This window comes from Crocodylus porosus, unplaced genomic scaffold, assembly GCF_001723895.1.
Source record: "Crocodylus porosus isolate Cpor-Errol unplaced genomic scaffold, CroPor_comp1, whole genome shotgun sequence".
NCBI lineage: Eukaryota > Metazoa > Chordata > Crocodylia > Crocodylidae > Crocodylus > Crocodylus porosus.
In genome coordinates this window covers 62,807,798-62,828,014 of record NW_017728950.1, presented here as the reverse complement: position 1 = coordinate 62,828,014, position 20,217 = coordinate 62,807,798, and the positions used below count along the sequence as shown (strand labels likewise).

At 42.1% G+C, this 20,217-nt stretch overlaps 1 protein-coding gene across 3 annotated transcripts; it reads right to left on the bottom strand.

Moving 5' to 3' along the window:
- Positions 1–69: 69 nt before the first annotated feature.
- On the bottom strand, positions 70–17,548 carry LOC109323671. Of its 3 annotated transcripts, XM_019555356.1 has the most exons (12): positions 17,381–17,548; positions 12,633–12,865; positions 12,409–12,540; positions 8,462–8,548; positions 7,664–7,955; positions 6,666–6,948; positions 6,286–6,522; positions 4,567–4,643; positions 3,825–3,929; positions 3,519–3,730; positions 2,996–3,160; positions 70–677 (listed from the first exon to the last, which is right to left on the bottom strand). In XM_019555356.1, exons 2-12 carry the CDS (start codon positions 12,857–12,859, stop codon positions 554–556), a joined length of 1,941 nt encoding a protein of 646 aa, XP_019410901.1. In that variant the 5' UTR covers positions 12,860–12,865; positions 17,381–17,548; the 3' UTR covers positions 70–553. The 3 variants fall into 3 exon arrangements, with proteins under 3 accessions (XP_019410901.1, XP_019410900.1, XP_019410902.1); XM_019555355.1 differs by lacking the exon at positions 17,381–17,548 and having other exon boundaries at positions 12,633–12,897; XM_019555357.1 differs by lacking the exons at positions 70–677; positions 3,519–3,730; positions 17,381–17,548 and having other exon boundaries at positions 3,058–3,160; positions 12,633–12,900.
- Between the last annotated feature and the right edge of the window lie 2,669 nt (positions 17,549–20,217).

Here is a 20,217-nt window from a genome sequence, read left to right as displayed (position 1 = left end):
CTGCTAAGGAAATTCAAAGTATAGTTACCAAATATAATAATGTTAAAGTAGATTAAATGATTGGCCCAGTGAGCATAAAAGAGCATCCTTTTATTTAAAAGACATTTTGATAGTTTGAAATAAATACAAAAGTTTTTAATCTATGACATTTCATGTCATACTGAAAACAAATAAATTACCATATGATACCATATGCATATCACTTTTATCAAAAAGTAGTTTTAATCTTTGAGAATTCTCTCAAAATTTTAGTGTATATACATGTTGTAGACAAATATAAAATTAAGAATAGGCCAGCAAGTTATTCATTAAAACCTGATTATCCATTTTTTGCAATTTTATTAGTACAGAAAGATTCCTGCTCACCACCATTCAAGAATAAATGTTAAATAATTCTATCTTCCTATAGAGCCAAGCAATGTTGTTAGTAATTGTGGTAAGTATAAGTCTGGATTTTTGTTTTTATATCATGACAGCAGCTAATTAGTATAAATCACATTGAAATCAATCATGAAACATTTTGTTCCAGGTGTTTCTCCTCCAGGACATCTTTTTATGTTTCCAGGCAGCGTTGGAATATTTCCTCCATCATGTTATCAATATATACATAGGGTTTATTTTCTTTCTTGGGTACCAAAGTCCACCTTCCAGATTTTCTATGGTATATTCTACGGTATCTATTATAAAAGGAAGTGAAAATTATTTTTCTTATGAGAAAAAATAAGAATCTAATTTTAAAATATCACATATTAAATAACCATAGCAATAAATTTTGCTCCAGCTTCTGAAGACTTAAGTCATACACTGACTTGCAAAGGATCATAGGAAAGTAGGACTGGAAGGTTCCTCACAAAATCATCTAGTCCAATCCCCTGTTCAAGGCAAGATCATCCTCAACTAAACCATCCCAGCCAAGTGTCTGTATAACCTGCTCTTGAAAATTTGCTTGACAAACATCATAGTCTGAAAGTTCCTCCTAATCTTTAACCTAAATTTCCCCTACTGAATCTTAAGGCCATTGCTCCTAGTCCTGTCCCCTACAGCCACAGAGAAAAGCCCATCTCCACCTTCTTAAAATCATCCTTCAGGTATTTCAAAATAGTTAACAAATATCCCCTTAGTCTTCTCCTTTCCAGACTAAATAACCCTAGTTCTTTCAGCTTCTCCTCATAAATCTTGCACCTCAGGTCTCTAATCATTTTTGTTGCTTTGCACTGGACTCCTTCCCATACCACTGCTCTTTGGTGCCTGAACTTGCAAAATTAAGGGCTATGTCATCAGACCCTACAATCTGCCCAGAAGTAATTCATTCCTTATTCCTTTTGTTCGTTAGGTGAAATCAATGAAGTTATGCTAATTTAAAACTACTGAGGATCTGGTTCAATGTGCTTTGTCCTCCCGATACTTGAAATGGGAATGCTACTTATCTACCAAAAAGGGGTGCTCTAAGGCTTACCATGAAAGTAATACATAGTTATCCAAAATTCTTAATGAAGAGACAGATACCAAACAACACAATAAGATGGAATATACGCACCCAGCCATTTCTCCTATCACTCATATTGTAAAAGCCAATTCATGCATGCACCCAGTCTCAAACAGGTCTACATGCAGCAAGTTTTCTAGGATTTTGTAGATCATTCTTTAAATTGAAACTTAGCAGACCTTCTCTGTGCCAGAAGTTAGTAATTATTGCCAGCATAACAATAGAGGTGGAAAGGGATCCACATAGAGCAGGGGTAGACAAAAAATGGGTCATGGGCCGGATCCAGCCCACAGAGAGACTTTGTCCAGCCTGTGGCAAGTCCCTCAGTCCCACCTGGCACAGGTTCCATCTGGCCCATGGATACACAGTGGGGCTGGGGCAGCTCCAGAGCTAGTCTGCCTTTCTAGGCAGCCCAGATGATGGCAGCTCCTTCTGACTGCCACCGCTGGCTCCAACCCTGTGGTCTGGCAGGAACCCATGCACACAGCCCCAACTCCAGCCCACCCTACATCTGCTCCCGACTCTCTCACCTACACTAAGCAGTGGCAGCAGCAATGGCAGATGGCCAGAAGCTGCTGCTCGGCCTGAGGGAAAAGCAGCCCCTGCCCTTTGCCGTTGCTGGGTCCTTCTTACTGCAGCCACCCAGAGCCTGCACCTAGGCTGCCCTATGGCTTCTCTGCACTGCCACTGCTGTCCTGCTGGGCGGTCTGCAGGTGGTGGTTACTGTGGCAGAGAGAAGCTGAAGTGCAGCCCAGGCATGGGCTCTGGGCAGCTGCAGCAAGAGGGACCCAACGGTGGCAAAAGGGAGGGGTTGCTTTTCTCTTGCACTGAGCAGCAGCTTCTTCCCAGCTGCTGCTCGATATAGGTGGGTGAGCCAGAGCAGGTACAGGCAGGCTGGGGTTGGGCCTGTGTGCAGCTGGTCTGCTCTGGCCCCAGGTGTGGAGCAAGCCAGAGTCAGGGCTGGACGCTGTTGGCAGTGGCAGGGAGAAGCTGCAGGGTGCAGTCTCTGAGCTGTTTTTAAGGGAAGGGTGCCGACTGGCCTGCAGCAGCTCCCCAGAACTGTCTATATGGCTCATGGGTCCAAGTAATTGTCCATCCCTGATATACAGCATTAAATGGACTCAGAAAACCCTATGTGAGATGGAAAAGTAATGGATACCACCATGTTTTTTTCCATGGCTTTCCTTCATGACTGCAACTAGGATCATTCTAGCTGCTGGAGATTGGGAATTGGGCAAGGGCATGCATTTTCTGACCATATTTGAGTTCAGAATATCTGTAACCTTGTGTGCTCTTCCACCGAAATTACGAAGAAACCTGAACTTTGTGTTTAACCTAAGAAAGAGTGCTAAATTTTCCACTGGCAAAACTATATTGAGAATGTGTCCAATAATATATATAATAACCCAGGCAGAGAGAATTGTGTGTGCACTTATTTTTCAGAAAGTCACAGTCAATTTGTTGTAATGTATGAACTAAGAAAAGGGAAATAAACTGTAATAGACTTACATTAACTGATTTTGTGGGTTGTGCATGGTTTGCCGGTTCAAATGCATATTGTAATCAATTGCTGCCAAAAAACATCTTGCTCTGTAGACAGGGTATGTATATTCATATCTTTTGGTAGCATACATATGCACATGTTGCTGAAACTGCTCCAGATCAAAGATGGATCTTTATGAAAATAAAATATATGTTTTCAGAAGCACTTTAATATATTAATATCAGGAAAACAATTATTATATAACTATACATAAATATTCAGAGAAACATAGGAATTACTCTTTTTTTTCTTTTTAAAGTAAGCAATGCTTTTTTACCTTTATTTTTATTTGTAATTATAACACTTAGAATTAATTTAGCTTTTACTTTGTTACATGGTGTAATACTACTAAATAATAGTTTGAACAATTTGGCGTATAAGCAAAATTACATTTTTGGCATACAGTTTCCATTTAACTTTAGCAGGGAGGGAAGAGAATAATTTGGAGGGAACAGACAACCTATCATCCACAATTCAAGTTCATTATACCTAAATTGTAGAAAGTATGGGATGTTTCTCAGAAACTTTTTATCCAAAATTATTCTGCACATTTCAGTGTGAGGTTTGCTTCCCTTTTCTAGCCATTCCTTTTCTCTTTCATCCATTTGAGGACCATGTTTGCACCGTCCCTCAATGATGCCGTTTCCACTAGCCCACTGATGTTCATTGACCACATGGTGAACTAAGCCACACCACATTCCCTACAATGTTAAGAAACCATGATAATAAATATAATTTATTGCAGTAAAATACTGTACTGGAATATTACAATTCAACTCTAAAATTACAACTTACTATAAATTTTTCATATGAACTAGCTTCCTTGCAGCAAAACCAGAAATAATTGACAATATCTGAGCACCAGTGTAAAAGGTGTCGACAATCTTTCTGTCTGCTAGCCTGAAAAATAAAAACATATATAATTATTAAAAACAAAATTACATCCCTGCATGCACACACTTTCTTGTGTTAAAAATACTGGATTTAAAGATTTGAAAGCAGAAATCCTATTCTTCTAATGGAAAGATAGATGGCAAGTTTTTAGGAGGCTGGGTTGATGTGTCAAATCTATACAATACCTACCAATTTTTTTGTCCATTACATCATATAAACAACCATAATAACAGTATAGCACATATGATGACAATTAAAGCTCCCTCATGTCACTGAAGGCAACTAACAAAAAAATTCTCAAGAGAAGGAGAGATTAGCCTACGCCCCATGCAAACTGTCAAGCTGGAGGCCAGTTAGTAATAGTTGTGGTGTTTTCTGCTAGAAACGCTGAGAAGCAAGTCTTTATCAGGTATAAACTTTTCATACTTTCTATTTCATAGAAATTAACCATGGTTATCCTCTATCTGGCCACACAGTCATTAGTGATCACATTTTACACCACTGCTGACCTGGGCTTGCTTTGAATCTGTTATAAACTCTGCATCCTATTAATACTGTACTACAAATGCTAAATGATCAACTATACCACTGTAAGAAACTACAAAAATATGCAATTATTCTATACTTATCTGAGGACTATTACCTCAATTAATTTGTTTCCAAGGTTTTTGGCACCACCCCATATATCATATGAATGGATGACATAAGGAAATTTCTTTTCTGTCAATATAGATATATGAATTATATTAGTTAATTTTACATAGGGGTTATTAATAAACTGAAGAGCAACAAAACAAACGCATCCGTTTTTTCTTGCTAAATTTAAATTGTAGTATGTTAGCAAAGCATATAAAATATAACCTATTTAAGACTCAACAATCGTTACAGAAATTTACACATGTAAATAACACACAATATTTGCCATAGGAGCAAGCTCAATACCAATGCCTCTCTTTTGTACTTTCCCCAACATAATAAAAGTACCTAGGTTTTTAAAAAGTAGATTTTATAAAGGTGATTTAAACAAAAGAAAAGTACTGTTTCAGTACTTTTTACACCAAAAGGAAAACTCAGTTCTATAAAGAAGAATTACTGTGAACCAATGTCATGGTTATACGTAACAACTCTTTTAACTTACAAGCAACATCAGTAGCCCTATTGTGAATATTCAAAATATTCCTGTGGTACCTTGTGGAAGTTACATTTTGGTACTTCAAGTCTGCATTCTGTTCTATGAGTCAGCTTCCTTAACCAGACTAACTCCTAAGGTACACCACCTTCCTTTTGCAAGTAGGGAAACTGATGCATCATGAGATGGCTACCTGGTTGCAATACCAGTCTACAGAGGAGAATGAGACCTTGAAACACCTAATGATAACTCCCATGGGGCAAAGCAGCAGCATTTTCAAATTGAAATAATTCCATTTTCCACACAGAATCCTCCCATTTTCAAATAAGCTCTAGCAAAAATTATTTTAGAAACCAGAAAATTAAATGTCACTACCTCCTACTTCCACCCTTTCTGTTCGAGGTGTATGTCCCAAGTGTGGAGGCTGATTTCTGTACCAGAATGGAAGCATGGAGATGCTGGAATGGCTACCAGGGTCGTGATTCTCTCCCTGCAACCATGCACCATGAGCAGAGTCCACACTTTAGCATCAGAGCTATAGTTTCAACCCTCTCCACCACTGCTGAATTAGCCATAGCTTTCAGCTAAGCAGCCAAAATCTGATACCAATTTGTCAACAATAGTGAGAAGGTTAAAACTCTAGCTTTTGGCACAGCAGCCAGGGTGTGGCAAGTGATGCTGAAGAGTGGACTCTGTCTCTACTTCGTGTGGTCAGCATTCAGCCATGACAACAGTAAAATATTTTTCTTCCTTCTACCGTCCCAAAACAATGTGTCCGTATTATTGGGGGCACGTGGTATGAGAGAAAACATAGTATTTCAAGATCACTTTGTGCATAGTATTAAAGCTAAAAGCTGACAATGTTACTTTCACAGTCAATTACTTATTTCTGAAAAGGGATGCAGGACCCAGGCCCTTGGGGCAAACTCTTAAATCTCTTGATCTTCAAGTAGCAGGCTGCTGGAAAGCCTGTAATTGACACCCAAGAGCAGCATCACACACACGTGTTATGTAACAAGCCCCTCCTTCACCCAAAGACACCTGTATAATGTATTTTTCTCACTTCCCCAATCCCAACAAAATCTAAAAGGCCAGCAGATATATTTTTTTAAATTATTTTCAGCTCAGTCAAATACGGACTAGTTTAAACCATCCAACAGCACACTGTACATAGCTCACGTAAGTTTGTAAAATCTTAGTAAAAAGTTAAGAATGGATAAACAGAACAATTACTTATCAGAGCTGAAATTTGAGCATGTGCTTCAGTAACCACTTCTTTGACCATTAGCTGTTCATCCAACAACTTTTGTAATGCTCTCCGGAAGGCCTCCTTCTCCATAAAAGGGGAATTCAGTTGTGTTTTACGTTTATCCACAATTTCAACACCTAATATTTGTTTGGTTTCTAAGTCCATGAATGAATATACACAATACTGTGCAGAGTGGCCAGGTCCATCCATGTGTCCATCTCCTGCACATTGAGAATTAGAAAGAAGTTTTATTTTAAGTAATGAATAAAATCAAGGTTACTTTTTCTAACAAGTGTAATAATATTTGAAAACCAAAGATAAAACTTGAATAAGGTTTAATTAAGTTTTGAAAGGCTTTATTTACCCATAATGACCACCTCCTTCCCATGTAGTTCCTCCAAAATGTGTTGCTTCATACGACACCAGAAGGATTCTATTGTTGGAACAATAAAATGGCGTTGCAGTCCGAAGAACGTATTTGCACTTGTGAATGTCAACTTCATAAAGTTTGCCATTTGTGAAATTTTTCCAAAATTGTTTCCTGATAGTATGACTGCAGAAGATAATGCAAGGTCTCCTGCATATATCTGTCCTTTTATCAAAGGTTGGGAAGACCATTCAAATGCTACATGTCCTGCACTACATTTCTAAATATATTTGAGGTTAAGCAAAAACAAAGAGGGGAAAAAAAGATTGTGAGGCCATACAATGGACTGTTTTGATATTAACAAGCAATACCATTTTAGAACTATCTGGAAAGTTTTAAAGTGCACTTTCAATTAAAATGGTTCGTCACTTTCATTTTCAGATTCATTTGTTTAGGAAAGCCAGGCACTACAACACAATAGCATTTTTTTTAATTGTGGAAATTTCTATCAGCCTGGTTTTTTTAAAGTTTAATTTGACAATATATACATTTGGGGTCCAATTCAAGATACTTGCGTCCACTTGATAATACGTTCTATAATAAATATACATACAGAAAAGTACACTTGTTAAAACAAAAAAGCCTATGTCCTGTAAACCTTTACCTCATGAAAGCAGTCATTGTGCAAATAATAGGATTACTTACATGAGTAACTGAAAAAACTTGTTATAAAAGTTATCTATGCAAACTCAAAGCCAAACTATAATAAAAAGGACAACAATGCAATCTGGTCTATACGGGTGGACTTTTGCAGAACTCTGCTGACCTCAATGGGATTATCTGCAGGTACTTGTATGGAGTCACATTTAAGTCACTGTCATTCCACAAGGGCCTACTCTGGCAGATCTGAGCAGGTCCTTAAAAAATTAAAATGATGAATTATTGTGAAACAATCACAGTATAATGGACAGAGATTAACAAGGTATATTACTCACCCATATCACATGCACGCAGGAAGAAACAGGCTGTATAGAAACATCAACTTCACCAGCACAAAACAAACATTTTGGCATAACAATCTTTTTTGCTAGTTGAAGAAGGCAGTGATCATATACAATGTGCATTTTTTCATGAGAAATATCCTGGGCGTCATCCAGAGTCATATCATGAGTTGTTTCCTCAAAGCTTTCTATAAAGTCATCTTGTGACCCAGCATCACATTCATCTGTGATGCCCAATATATCCTCTGCTAGAGACACATTTTTCAAATGTTTAACTGAAGAAAAACTAAATGAATAAAGACAAATAGAGTGTGCATAAATATAACACGATTTAAAACATGGTTGGTAATTTAGATGCTAAACATGTTTGATTTCATTTTTTAAAATATGAGTATAGGAGGGGAAAGATAATAGAAAACCTAAGATTAAGGAGTTTAAATGTAAATATAGACAGATTATAAAAGTACTCTACAGAATTAGAAATAAGAACAGGATTGTGCAAGTACATGAGAATCAAACAGAAATTACGAGCAAGTCGAACCAGGGTAAAGCACTGTCTATCCTGCAAGAAATTTAAAAGCACGTTACACAAAGGAAAAAAAATATTTACAATTATTTTATTTAGAATTATACAGTTAGCTATTTGCAAGATCATAATGTTTTAAAAATGTGATTTTTGTCTTGACGACTACCTCTTTAAGTAAATATGGCAACACAGGATGTGTAATAGTCAAAACACTGTCATTTCCAATATTTCTAAAAAAATATAAAACAACATTAAATACTACTTACCTTTTAGAAAGGTCATATTCATTATCAATTGTAAACTCTTCCCCTGAGTTCTCTGTGGAATCATCCTCTAAATCTTCACATGGTAATCTGTTAAATAAATTTAGCAGGAAGTAACATTTAATGTAATGTAACTAGAGAAATACATTCTTTTTCTGAGATCCTTTATCCCAAAGCAAATTGTGGATACACCTTATTATTAAGATTAAAAATTCTCAGCTAAGTACACCACCCCATTATTCAAAATAATAAATATACCAAACATAAAATAAAACTTACAACTCCTTCTGCTGGAAAACACAGATTTCTACTACATAAATAGGACAATAGTAAATGTTACTGTACTTCTAAAGATGACAGACTGCATAACAAATTCACACAAAATTTTGCCCCTTTTTTTGAACAACACTACACATAGCAAGTTGGCACCTAAAATAAACTCAATTCATTAATATTGGAAAGGATAAATGGAGCAAGAATTGCATAACTTTCTCACTATAATCCACTCACTGGACATCAGTATTATTTATTCTGATCTCTTTTACACTGTGCATATATGAACTACTGCCTGGGATCTTTATGTCTCATTTCAATTCAGTTTGCTCATCTAAAAATAAAATTGGCATACTGAATATTTATTCTTTCATATAGTTAAGCTATGCCTGTAAAATATAAAATATTCCTAATACTAATATTGCATCATCCAGCATTGCATGAATCATAATAGCAAAGCTTTTCTCTCTATATATTCATGAAAAAGTTCTACTATGTTGATGCCTGACTCCACCAAATTAAAGTACCCTCCATTTTCTTAGAAGACATAGCAGAATAGACTAATTGTCCAAGACTAACAAATTAACTTCTAAGCCAACCTGATGTGTGTGTGTGGCACTTCCTTGGAGCCACACTCAGGGAGGGAGAGTTAATAAGAGATGAAGGAAGGTGGAAGTAGGTCCCTCACAGTCAGCATTTATGTCAGGGTTGGGCAAAATGCAGCCCGCAAGGTCATTCTATCCAGGCTGTGGGGCCCCTAAAAAATGTGAAAAATTAATATTTCCCTGCCCTTGTTTCCTGTAAAAATGACTGGAACCAAGGGCAGTAGGACCCAGGGGAAGCCTGGCAGGCTCCAACAACAGCGGCCCACCCGGCCCCGGCCCCCCAGCTGGAAGCCCCTGCTGCCATTTCTGGGCTGGGAGCACATGGCTGCCCCGCACCAGAACTGTAGGTAAGTGCAGGGCAGGGAGAAGGGTGGGGGAGGGGGGAACCTGGGCAGGGAAGGAGCCCCCTCCCCACCACACGGCTGGCACCCTGTGCTGCAGCTGCTCGCAGCCTGCATGGGGCTGCCTGTGCCTGCTCTGGACAGCCCCCGTGGGCTGCAAGCGCCTGCAGCAGGGAATGCCAGTCATGGGGTGGGGGAGAGGCCGCTTCCCCCCTGCGCTTAGCTTTTTCCCGGGCTCCTTCCCTGTGCAGAGAAAAGCAGCCCCTCGCCCACCCTATGGCCGGCGCTCCCTGCTGCAGGTGCTCGCAGCCCGCACAGGCTGCCTCAGGCAGGCTGCGAGCAGCTGCAGTGCAGGGTGCTGGGCATGGGGCAGGCAAGGGGCTGCTTCCCCCCCACCCCACACTCAGCACCACCTTGTAACCCGGTCCCACTCCCAGGCTGGCAGCAGGGCCAGGTTACAAGCTGGTGCTGAGTCTGGGGAAGGGTGGCTCCTTGCTCGCCCTGTGACCAGTGCCCTGCGCTGCAGCTGCTTACAGCCTGCATGGGGCTGCCTGTGCCTGCTCTGGACAGCCCTGCGCTGGCTGCGAGCAGCTGCAGCAGGGAGCATTGGCCATGGGGCGGGCAAGGAGCCAATTTTCCCTGTGCTCAGCACCAACTTCTTTCCCCCCAGAAAGCAGGGGGTTGAGGTTGTGCGCTGCCCCCCACCTGTACCGCAGGGCTGGGAGGCACTGGGAGTCAGTGGACGGGGAGCCAGTGGGAGCACAGGGCCGCACTGGTGCCCTGGGGTCAGTGCCGACGGGGCCCAGAGCAGGGTGGCAGGGGCTCTATGGACCCGGGCCAGCTCCCCCCTCTTCCTGCTGGTGCAGCCCAGCCCAGCTCCATAGACCCCTGCCAGCCTGCACCCCACTTTGGGCCCCACCGGTGCTGGCCCTGGGACATTAGTCCCAAGATAGTGACCGGGGCAGGTCACCTGTCAAGTGGTGGAGCACCCGTCAAGGGGCGAGACTACCCGTGAGGCCCTCAACAGCCTGCCAAAACTGGGTAAGTGGTCCTCTGCCCGAAATTATTGCCCGCCCCCGATTTATGTAATGGTGCACATCTTCAGAGGGGCTATGACACTTTAGGCCTAATTTAGCTTCAGTAAAGCCAAGTAGGGATTTCACCTTGGAAACGCTGAGTAAGTACCCCCAAATTTCAGTGATAGTCAAAGAGCCAGTCCTGCAATTAATATGGACAACTCACACAAATCAAAATAGACCTGGCCCACAATGCCGCAGGAGACAGCACAGTCTAATGTAGTGTTTCTCAACCAGTGGGTTGCCACCCAAAAGTGGGTTGCAAGAATATATGGAAGGGTCATGAACAAACTTTTTAAAAAAAAAGTATCAATAAACTTTAAAAATAGATTCTCCTTTAAAGGAGAAAAATGTAGGAAACCACAAGTTTCCCTTTGCAGGCTGCAAAGTTCCAGCCTGCAAGGGGCTGCTTGGGGCTGGGGGGGAGCAGGAGGAGGGTGATGAAGCAGGGAACACCATGTGCATATGATCGTGCACATAGCAGCCAGGCAGTGTGGAGAGCAGTCCCCATAGCTCCCTACAGGGAAGTCTACGGATTGGGGCAGAGTGGGAGAGGGGGCAAAGACAATGTGACAGTGGCAGGAGGGCACAGGTGACACTGCCCGCCACCCCATCTCCTCTGGGGTAGAGCTGTGGCCTGAAGGGAGTGCTGGTGGCAGCTGAGCCATGGCGGTGGGGTAGAACTGCAGCCTAGTGCATGAGCAGCTGGTGATGGGAGAAGGTGAGGGCAGCATGGCTCTTCCATCCATCCAGTCTGTTACTCCTCATGATGCCAGCGGCATGGCTGGTGTGGGAGTTCCAGTGGCAGTGGCAGCAGTGAGTCTTGCTGCTCCACTCTGCCCTCCTGCGCTGAGTCCTGCCTGCTGAGTTGCAGAGGCACACCATGTCACACACCCTGGGGGGCTGGGGGTAAGGGGCACCAGCAAGGCTGGGGGGTTAGGGGACTGAGTTGGGAGTGAGGGGCAGGGCTGGGAGTGAGTGGCACCAGCAGGGCCAGGGGGCTGTTTTCTACTTAAACTATTGACTGGATTGGACTGACCAACGTTTACAAATAGATCATGGTACAAAAAAGGTTGAGAACCACTGTTCTAGAGCAGGGGTGTCAAACCAGTTCGGCCCCTGGGGCTGGATTTGGACCATGGTACTCCTTGGGGGTCAGACCCAGACCCATCTCCAGTAGCAGGGAGCTGCAGGGGTTAATACAGCCATTATTCACCACCTGCTACTGAAATGCATTCCCAGTGGTGCTCCAGACCCTGGATTCTAGGGGTGAGCCCAGCTCCTGTCACCCTGCTCCCAAATTCCTAGCCCCCCTAGGTAATCTTCACAGCCTGGATTATCCCACAGGCTATATGTTTGATATCCATTCTCTAGAGGCTCCCAATTCTGTATCACGCTGAGGAACTCCTTGATTCTACTGCCTGCTCATTTCTATATGTTCTGGATATAGCCCAGGGCACAAGGGGGTTTTGACACCCCTGACCTGGGCTCTCTCACAGAAAACTACAAGTGTGAACACATATTCAAAACAAGTGCTAATAAAAACCATTAAAATATAAAATGTAATGGCAGTTGAAAATGGTATTTTATTGACTTTTTATGCTATTTCACAGAACAACCACAGAGAAAACACATTGAAAAAAAGATTAAGTCACCTTTCAGTAGCTGATGTTGAAGAGGTCTGTGGAACGTCCTTTTCTGCGTTTAATGTTGAGTTTCTATCCACTTTCTGTATTTCGACTTCAGATTCCTTACATACAACATCTCGGCTTTCATAACTGTCATATCTGTATTACAAAATAAGATCAAAATCTCATAATGATACCAACCAAAATGGAAGTTGCATTTTCTTTCAGATACATAGACTTAATTTGCTTACAAATCCAATAAAAACTTGGCAACTTCAGCATGCGAGAAGACATTAAGTGTTTCTCTAAGGGACATCCATCTTCCTATTTGTTCTCTTATACATATCCTTGATTGAGCCCTTTTCCTCTCCAAACTCTTTCTCCTCCTCTTCTTTTCCGAAGGGGAATAGATAGTGGGTCTACCAGGTCTTCTTGGGGGTGGTGATGGTGAAGCTGAAGATGACGACGATGATGACATTGCAAGCTTTCAATGAAAGAGAAGACTTAATTAAGCATAATTAAAGCTTTTTACAAGTTGCATATTCTGCAATGACTAATAAGTATAATACACAATATTTTTTTAAATAGCAATGAAATACAAGTGTTATAGTTGAAAAATCAGGGTTTAAATCTTCATTTATAGCCAAGTTACATCTTAGATAGGCAGGCATAACTCCCTCTGACATACAAAAGAGAAAAACAGACATCTGAGGACACGATTTGGTCCTTGCAGAACTAAACTGTGTATTAAAAATAACAGATGTAAAAACTGCTAGTCTCACATACAGATAAAGCAGTAAAATAAAGGAATACCTCAAGCAAAGGACTAAAGAAAGGAAAATGCATTTTAATTATTTTTATAAAGACAGTGACCCAAGATTTAAATGTAAAATGCATTAAGCAAAACATCAGAGGCTCTTACGTGTTAAGATCTGCATCCTGGAAATACTTGCATACTTGCCTCGCATTATTTTGAATCACTTGAACTGCTCATGCTCATGTTCAAGTTTTAGGATGCAAGTGTTTGAAGGATCAGGGCCTAACATATTTAAGGACTTTTATGACTTCCAACACAGAACAAGCCTATGGTAGGATTAGGCTGGCATTTGTGTAGGTGGTTGAACCTTATGCGTTAGCATCATTGACCAGAGTGAGCTAGAAGACCTTCCCCATGAGCTCTGGCAGAAGGAAAGAATTAGTTTCAGTCACAGCACGCTTAACTCCAAGTAGAGAAAGCAGTTGGTATCAAATGGGAAACTGTGGAACCTACAAGTTGTCCCACAGGATCTAAGAAACCCTCCTTAATTTCAATGGAATCACTGGATCCTGCAGTGGAAGACTATCCTAGTAATATCAAAATAAAGGTAATAAGAGGGTAAATTATCCCTCATGGAATGACAGCAAGTTTACATGCCTTTTATACTCAAATCCAGACTCTGAAATTTAACAGCTGTTAGGCTCATGGCAGGGTATGTTGGCTTGTTTACAACATTGTGTTTGTTCACCTACAGTAAAGTTTATTGTCCTTGGTAAAAATCTTAAAGTAAAGTAAAGAAAGATTCTGCTTGCAACTACCTATTAAGAAATACTCCAGACCATAGGCTATCCAAGACAATATAACAATATTTTTATTTACCAGAAAACTGGAGGTGCAGGGATGAGGTGGGTCTAGTTTGTCTCTTAGGGGTATGATTTATGCTTTTTAAATATATTTTTAGAAATACAAGTTTTAGGTTTTAGGATAGAATTTATCATCATGTCATAGGATGTTCAACATTACTTCTGTACGTGCAATTGAGTGACATTCTCCTATGTCAGACTTAAAATGAAGAAAAAAATGTTTGATATCTGTAGAAGTAGTGATCACAGTTAAAGTAATGCTCAGTGTTATCTGCACACTGCTCTGGAAGGAAAGAATCCCAAAAATAAATGTTAAAAATCCAACCAAAATTAAAAGAAGAAAATAACAAAGATAAAATACATAAGAAATCCCACTTCTTAACTATTTAATGGACAGAGCTGACAAATAGTTTGAAGTCTAAGGGCCCCTCTATACATGCAGATAAAAGTGTAATAGGATCTAATGTGTGATCCACTCAGTTGCGCTTCCTGCCATGCCACATGTGCCCCAGATGGCATAACCTCCCTGCCAAGGGGGCTTTACACATCCCCAAGACCCAGCTGGTCTTGACACCAGGAGGTGCACTGCCAGGACCCAGTGCCACTGACTCTGGGTCCCAACAGCTGTGGAGCACTACCGAGGCCCCAGTTGGGCAGGCGGCCGCTGGGACTGAGGGTCTCCTCCGTTGCAGGACTCCCAGCTCAGGCTTTTTCCTCCCAGACCCGGCTGGGCATGATACATCCCTATGGCAGGGAACACTGCTACACATGTAAATTAAAGCTGGATACCAACTGGCTACAAATTTAGTACACATTTCTGAGGTCTAACTTTATAGCTGGTTGGACCTTTTTATGGTGCGATAACAACTTGCATGTGTAACTGGTTTCAGTTAATTGTGCAATTAACCAGCTAATGGTGCAATGCCTGTAAAACGTAGTAGAGGCCTAAGTATGTCATGCAAGGTGATGCAAGGAAGAAAAGGGGTGTGAAGAAAACAGAGACCTCTTTCTCAATTAACCTGGCTATCAAAGGAAAACAAATTGGAGAAATATGATGCACCCACCACACACAAAAAGAAACCCAACCACTAAACAAATGCACATAAGAAAACCAGTACAACAAACAAGAGAGAATTTCTAAAACAGATGTGTAATTAAAAATAGGAGTAAAAAGGGGGCCGGGAGTCGGGAATTCCATCCTCTGCTATGGTGGCAGCTACTAGACCTAGTTATTGTGTTTCACCTGAAATATGAACATTTTCCATTGAAAATGTGGATGAAAATGAAAATATTTTCTTGAGCAATAAATCTAGTTCTCAGTCTAATCACTGTTAACTTCTTTCTATAATATTCAACTCTCCACCAACACAGTACAGACAGTCTCAACTTACAGTGTTTCAAGTTACAATGTTTCACACTTACAATGTTTATAAATTGACACCCTGTTTCAACTTTGATGTCAGTTTCGACTTTACAACCTTGATCTGATGCCATACCACGCCAGTAAATAAGTTTGCTGCGTCGCCTCTCTCCCTGGAGAACATCTGTCCAAACTTCCTTGGACACTTTCTTTAAGAAAACAGACGAGACTCCAGAAAAACCTGAGAAGGCTCCAGCCAAGAACCCTTCAAAAAGTCCAGCAAAGTCACCTCAAGGAAGTCCTTCCAAATCAATATGATTGCTACTTACAATATAAATACATTAATGTAGCTATATTACTCATCTATAATTAACTGAGTACAAAATTCTAGGTTATTTGTGGTGAAAATAGGGTATCAGACCTTGGCTTGGGGAACCAATCCCCCATTTATAACATTGTTTCCTATGGGAAAATTGGTTCCGAGTTACATTTCGAATTAAGACATGGTTTTCAGGAACCAATTGTGTCATAAGTCTGAGGACTGCCTGTACACTCATTTTATGGGTTCTAAAATTGACAGTATTAATTGTAACATGTAACATCTGACTTTTCATAAAAATAATTCAATGATGGTTGCCTCAGGATGCTTTTTCTCTCATTTTTAACATGTTTTATACATGTATGCAGATAGACACACATTTGCTTTTAATGAAAACTGATGTACAGGAAGACACGATTGCTGCTTGTACAAGTAATGTTTTTAAGACTGTAACACAAGAAATTGAATGCTGTCACCCCACTGCAAGTACTAACAAATGATGGGGTACTATAGCTAGTTTCCCACTGGCAGGAGTGATATGGTGCGTTCTAGGTATTTTCTCATTATGACTTGCTTTATTTGCCAGCTTGCTTTCACGGGATCCTGGCTTCATTCATTGTACAGCTTGGGTGGTGCCTACTGACTGAGCAGCCATTCAAGTTTCATCTTCACTGTTCAATGTGTGGCCCTAACCTTTTTTTTTTTTTTTTTTTACTGCACACTGATGAAACCCTGCTCTGAATACAGAAATATTTCCTCACAGTCTTTTCCATGGCACTCATCACCATAGTAACTGAGCTCTTCACACACATTAATTTATTTTTACAACCCCCCTGCAAAGTGAAGCTGTATTATAATAGTCATTTTACAATTGGAGATCAAGGCCATGAATGTGTCCATTAATTTGGGGTCCATAATTTGAGGTACCTATGGACAAATTTTCAGTGTACTTGGTATTATCTTGTATTCAGAGAGCAGCTGCCACTGATTTCAGCTGCAGGTATATCACTCTGCATATCAGTGGCCAGCATCTCAAGTTCTGAGGATAGGACATGAGAACACAGTTAAGGCCCAGCTACGAAAGAAAGCTGATCCAAGTGATTTGTCAAGTTTCACAGGTGTTCATTTCCTAGCTTCTGAAGGCTTGATTTTACAAACTTATAAAAGCTTTTTTTTTTGATGTTGTGTGTGGGTGTAGAAAAGTTCAGAGAAATTGTAAGTGTAGGGATCATAACAATACCCATATGGCTGGTCAGCAGAATAGGCACTTTTAGATCCATAGGTATATTCTCACTGTGCTTTACCGAAGCAACCTGTGAACTCTACCCTGAATTAACTGTGGTAGAGGCCTACCTAAACTGCTGGCACAAAATTCCATGTCTCTTGAGCTAATGGAGTCATGTATTAGGTTGTCACCCTCTATTTAGACCTGCTGTTAGTACAGGACAGATGTGTATTCGGTGAAAACCACTGGCAGATTTTGCTGGCAGCAGAGCAATGTTGAGACTCCTGAGTCTGACGTTTCAATCCAGATTCCGGAAGAAAGCATGCTCTAGTGGAAGTGTAACTTCCAATTTATCCCAACCTTGTCTCTGCCACTCCCCATCAAGATCTTGTCCCAGTGCCTTCCAGCTATGTTTCTTCCCCCTAGGCACCCTTCCCTGTCTCCCTGACCATTCCAAACACTACCCATCCCTCACCTTGCCAGCAGCAGGTGGCTGAGAGCACAGAAGAGACTGTATCCCTGCTTTGAGTCCTGGTTCTCAGTGCAACAACAGGCAGGAGCAGTAATTGTAGGGAAACTTCCATTCACTGACTGTGGTTCTGAGCTGGAGCGTGCTCGGTAATCTGAGAATTGTGTGACGAGATAAGCAGGGTGTGAGGCGATAAGCAGGTACCTGCAAGCTCAGGCTTTTTCCTCCCCGGCCCATTCCCCATCCCCACTGCTCGTCCTCTCTCAGAACATGGTATCTGATGGTATTTTTTAAAGCATCTCCCTTTTTCTGAAGAAACTGTTTGCTGATTAGGTGTTCAGTAATTTGATTCATAAGAACAGTTAGGCCCTGCAATCCCGTCCTCTCATGTGTTTGTGCTGAGCCTACAGAACACAACCTATAGAACCTGCATAGGATCATAACCTAATTTATTTGGGTTAGACATGGGCCTGTCACAAACCCCTGAACTGAAAACACTCACAGTACAGGGATATGTGGAGCCAAACCATTCTCTGCTACAGGCTAACTTTTGCCCTTGGATTCACACATCCAGATCCTACCAATTCCAGTGGAAGTTGGGTACCACAGCCCTCATAGCAGAATTTGCCCTAAATACTGATGGATATGTTTTACCTTGCAGACAGAAAATGCTTTGGGCCATGCTAAAATTAACTCCAGGGTCACAATGACTGTTTAGAGCAATTTTATCATAGAGAAGTAGGCTGGAAGGGAGGTCATCTAGTCTAACCTCCTACCTGAGGCAGGATTATTCCTCTCCAAACCATCCTATACAATCCATCATCTCAACTCTATAGAGGACTACTGTCAACCTTGACACAACAGAGACCTAACACGCTCACCTGCAACAGGTAAAGCTGGGGAATCACGGCAGCCAGCATTACTTCTATGAAGTGCTGTCAAGACAGCAGATTGTACAGCAGTTTTACAAGCAGTGAAGAATATTCTGCTTTTTTTCAGCACCTACTTCAAAAAACACCCTTCAGAACTCAGCTGTAAAGGTCACACCTCCACTGCAATGCAGGTACAACAGATGCTGAAGGATTCTGCCCAGCCAAGACAGAAGATTTGCATGCTCCTGAATATAAAACAAGGCACATTGTTTCTGGCTGCCACTTACACAAGCAGGGAACCTCACATATTTACACAGCACTTCTGTGCAAAGGGCAGGGATTTCTTAGGGTGATGCCTTTCTACTGGACCGAGTGTAGAACTGGGATAGAGGTAGACAACTGGCCTAACTCTATCCCAACAAGGGCCGGTGCAATGAAAGTGATCGCGCTCTGCCACCTTAGCCTGGCATGTCGTTTGTGGAGCGTTACCACTGCACTTGGGCTGCGATGGCTGGATGACTCACCCCTTGCATAAAGGTGCTCTCCTTGGATCACAGAGGTGCTGCTTGTGGGACCGAGCCCTGTGGCAAGCTCCGTCACTCCTCTGTCATAGGATCATAGAAAATGAGGATTGGAAGGACCTCAGGAGATCATCACATCTAATCCCCTGCTCAAAGCAGGCTCATCCCCAACTAGATCTTCCCAGCCAAGGCTCTGTCTAGCTGGGTATTAAAAACCTCCAAGGATGGAGAGTCCACAACCTCTCTGAGTAAAACGTTCCGTGTGTTTTACTACCCTCCTAGTGAGGAAAGTCTTCCTAATATCTAACCTAAACTTCCCTTGCTGCAACTTGACACTACTGCTCTTTGTTCTGTCACCTACCACCACTAAGAACAGTCCAGCTCCATCCTCTTCGGAACCGTCCTGCCTGTAATTCAAGGCTGCTATTAAACCCCCTCTGTCTTTTCTATTCCAGACTAAATAACCCCAATTCCCTCAGCCTCTCCTCTTAAGTCATGTACCGCAGTCCCCCAAAACCATTTTTGTTGCCTTGTACTGGACTCTCTCTAAAGCGTCTGCATCCTTTCTGTAGTGGGGGGGCCTACAGCTGGCCACAGGGCTGCATATGTGGCTTCAACAGTGCTGAATGGGCAGAGAAATCATAGGATCCTAGAAAATGAGGGTTGGAAGGGACCTCAAGAGGTTGTCTAGTGTAACCCCCTGCTCAAAGCAGGGCCATCCCCAACTAGCTCATTCCAGCAAAAGGTTTATGTAGCCAGTTATTGTTACAGATGCAATTTTGTAAATGGGCAGATATAAAAACTCTCCAATTCCATTAATCATAGAAACTGTTGGCAGGGACCTCAGGAAGTCATCTAGGGCAACCCCCTGCTCAGAGCCCCAACTTGCTCATTCCAGCCAAAGGCTTATCTAGCCAGTTATATCACTACAGGATGCAGTTTTGTAAATGAGCAGCTATAAAAACTCTCCAGTTCCATTAATCATAGAAAATGAGGGCTGGCAAGGACCTCAGGAGGCATCTAGTGCAACCTGCTCAAGGGGGGACCATAGCCAACTAGCTCATCCTAGCCCAAGGTTCACCTAGCCAATTATTGCTACAGGATGCAATGTTGCAAGTGGGTAGATATGACCAGAACTGGAGAGTTTTTCTCCTAGAAAATGAGGGTTGGCAGGGACCTCAGGAGATCGTCCAGTGCAACCTCGTGCTCAAAGCAGGGCCCTCGCCCACTAGATCATCCCAGCCAAGGGAGACCCCACAACCTGTCTGGGTAACCCAAATCCAGGGCCGCCCCTCACCCCGCTCCGGGGAACCAAAGCCATGGCACCGGACCCCTCGGGGCGAGCTGCTCCAGCCCCCCCGGCCCATGTCCCCGCAGCCTCCTCGCCCCTTCCACTGCGCCCCGCCCGCACGGGCCCGGCAGAGGCGGGGGCAGAGGCGGGCCGCGGGGG

Excerpts from the sequence above, each read along its gene's own strand:
- LOC109323671 (XM_019555356.1), bottom strand. The coding sequence starts at position 12,859 with ATGTCATCATCGTCGTCATCTTCAGCTTCACCATCACCACCCCCAAGA. Across the intron at positions 6,949-7,663 it reads CCTGCGTGCATGTGATATGG|AAATGTAGTGCAGGACATGT; the intron begins GTGAGTAATATA and ends AAATATATTTAG. Across the intron at positions 6,523-6,665 it reads GAAGGAGGTGGTCATTATGG|GAGATGGACACATGGATGGA; the intron begins GTAAATAAAGCC and ends CTCAATGTGCAG.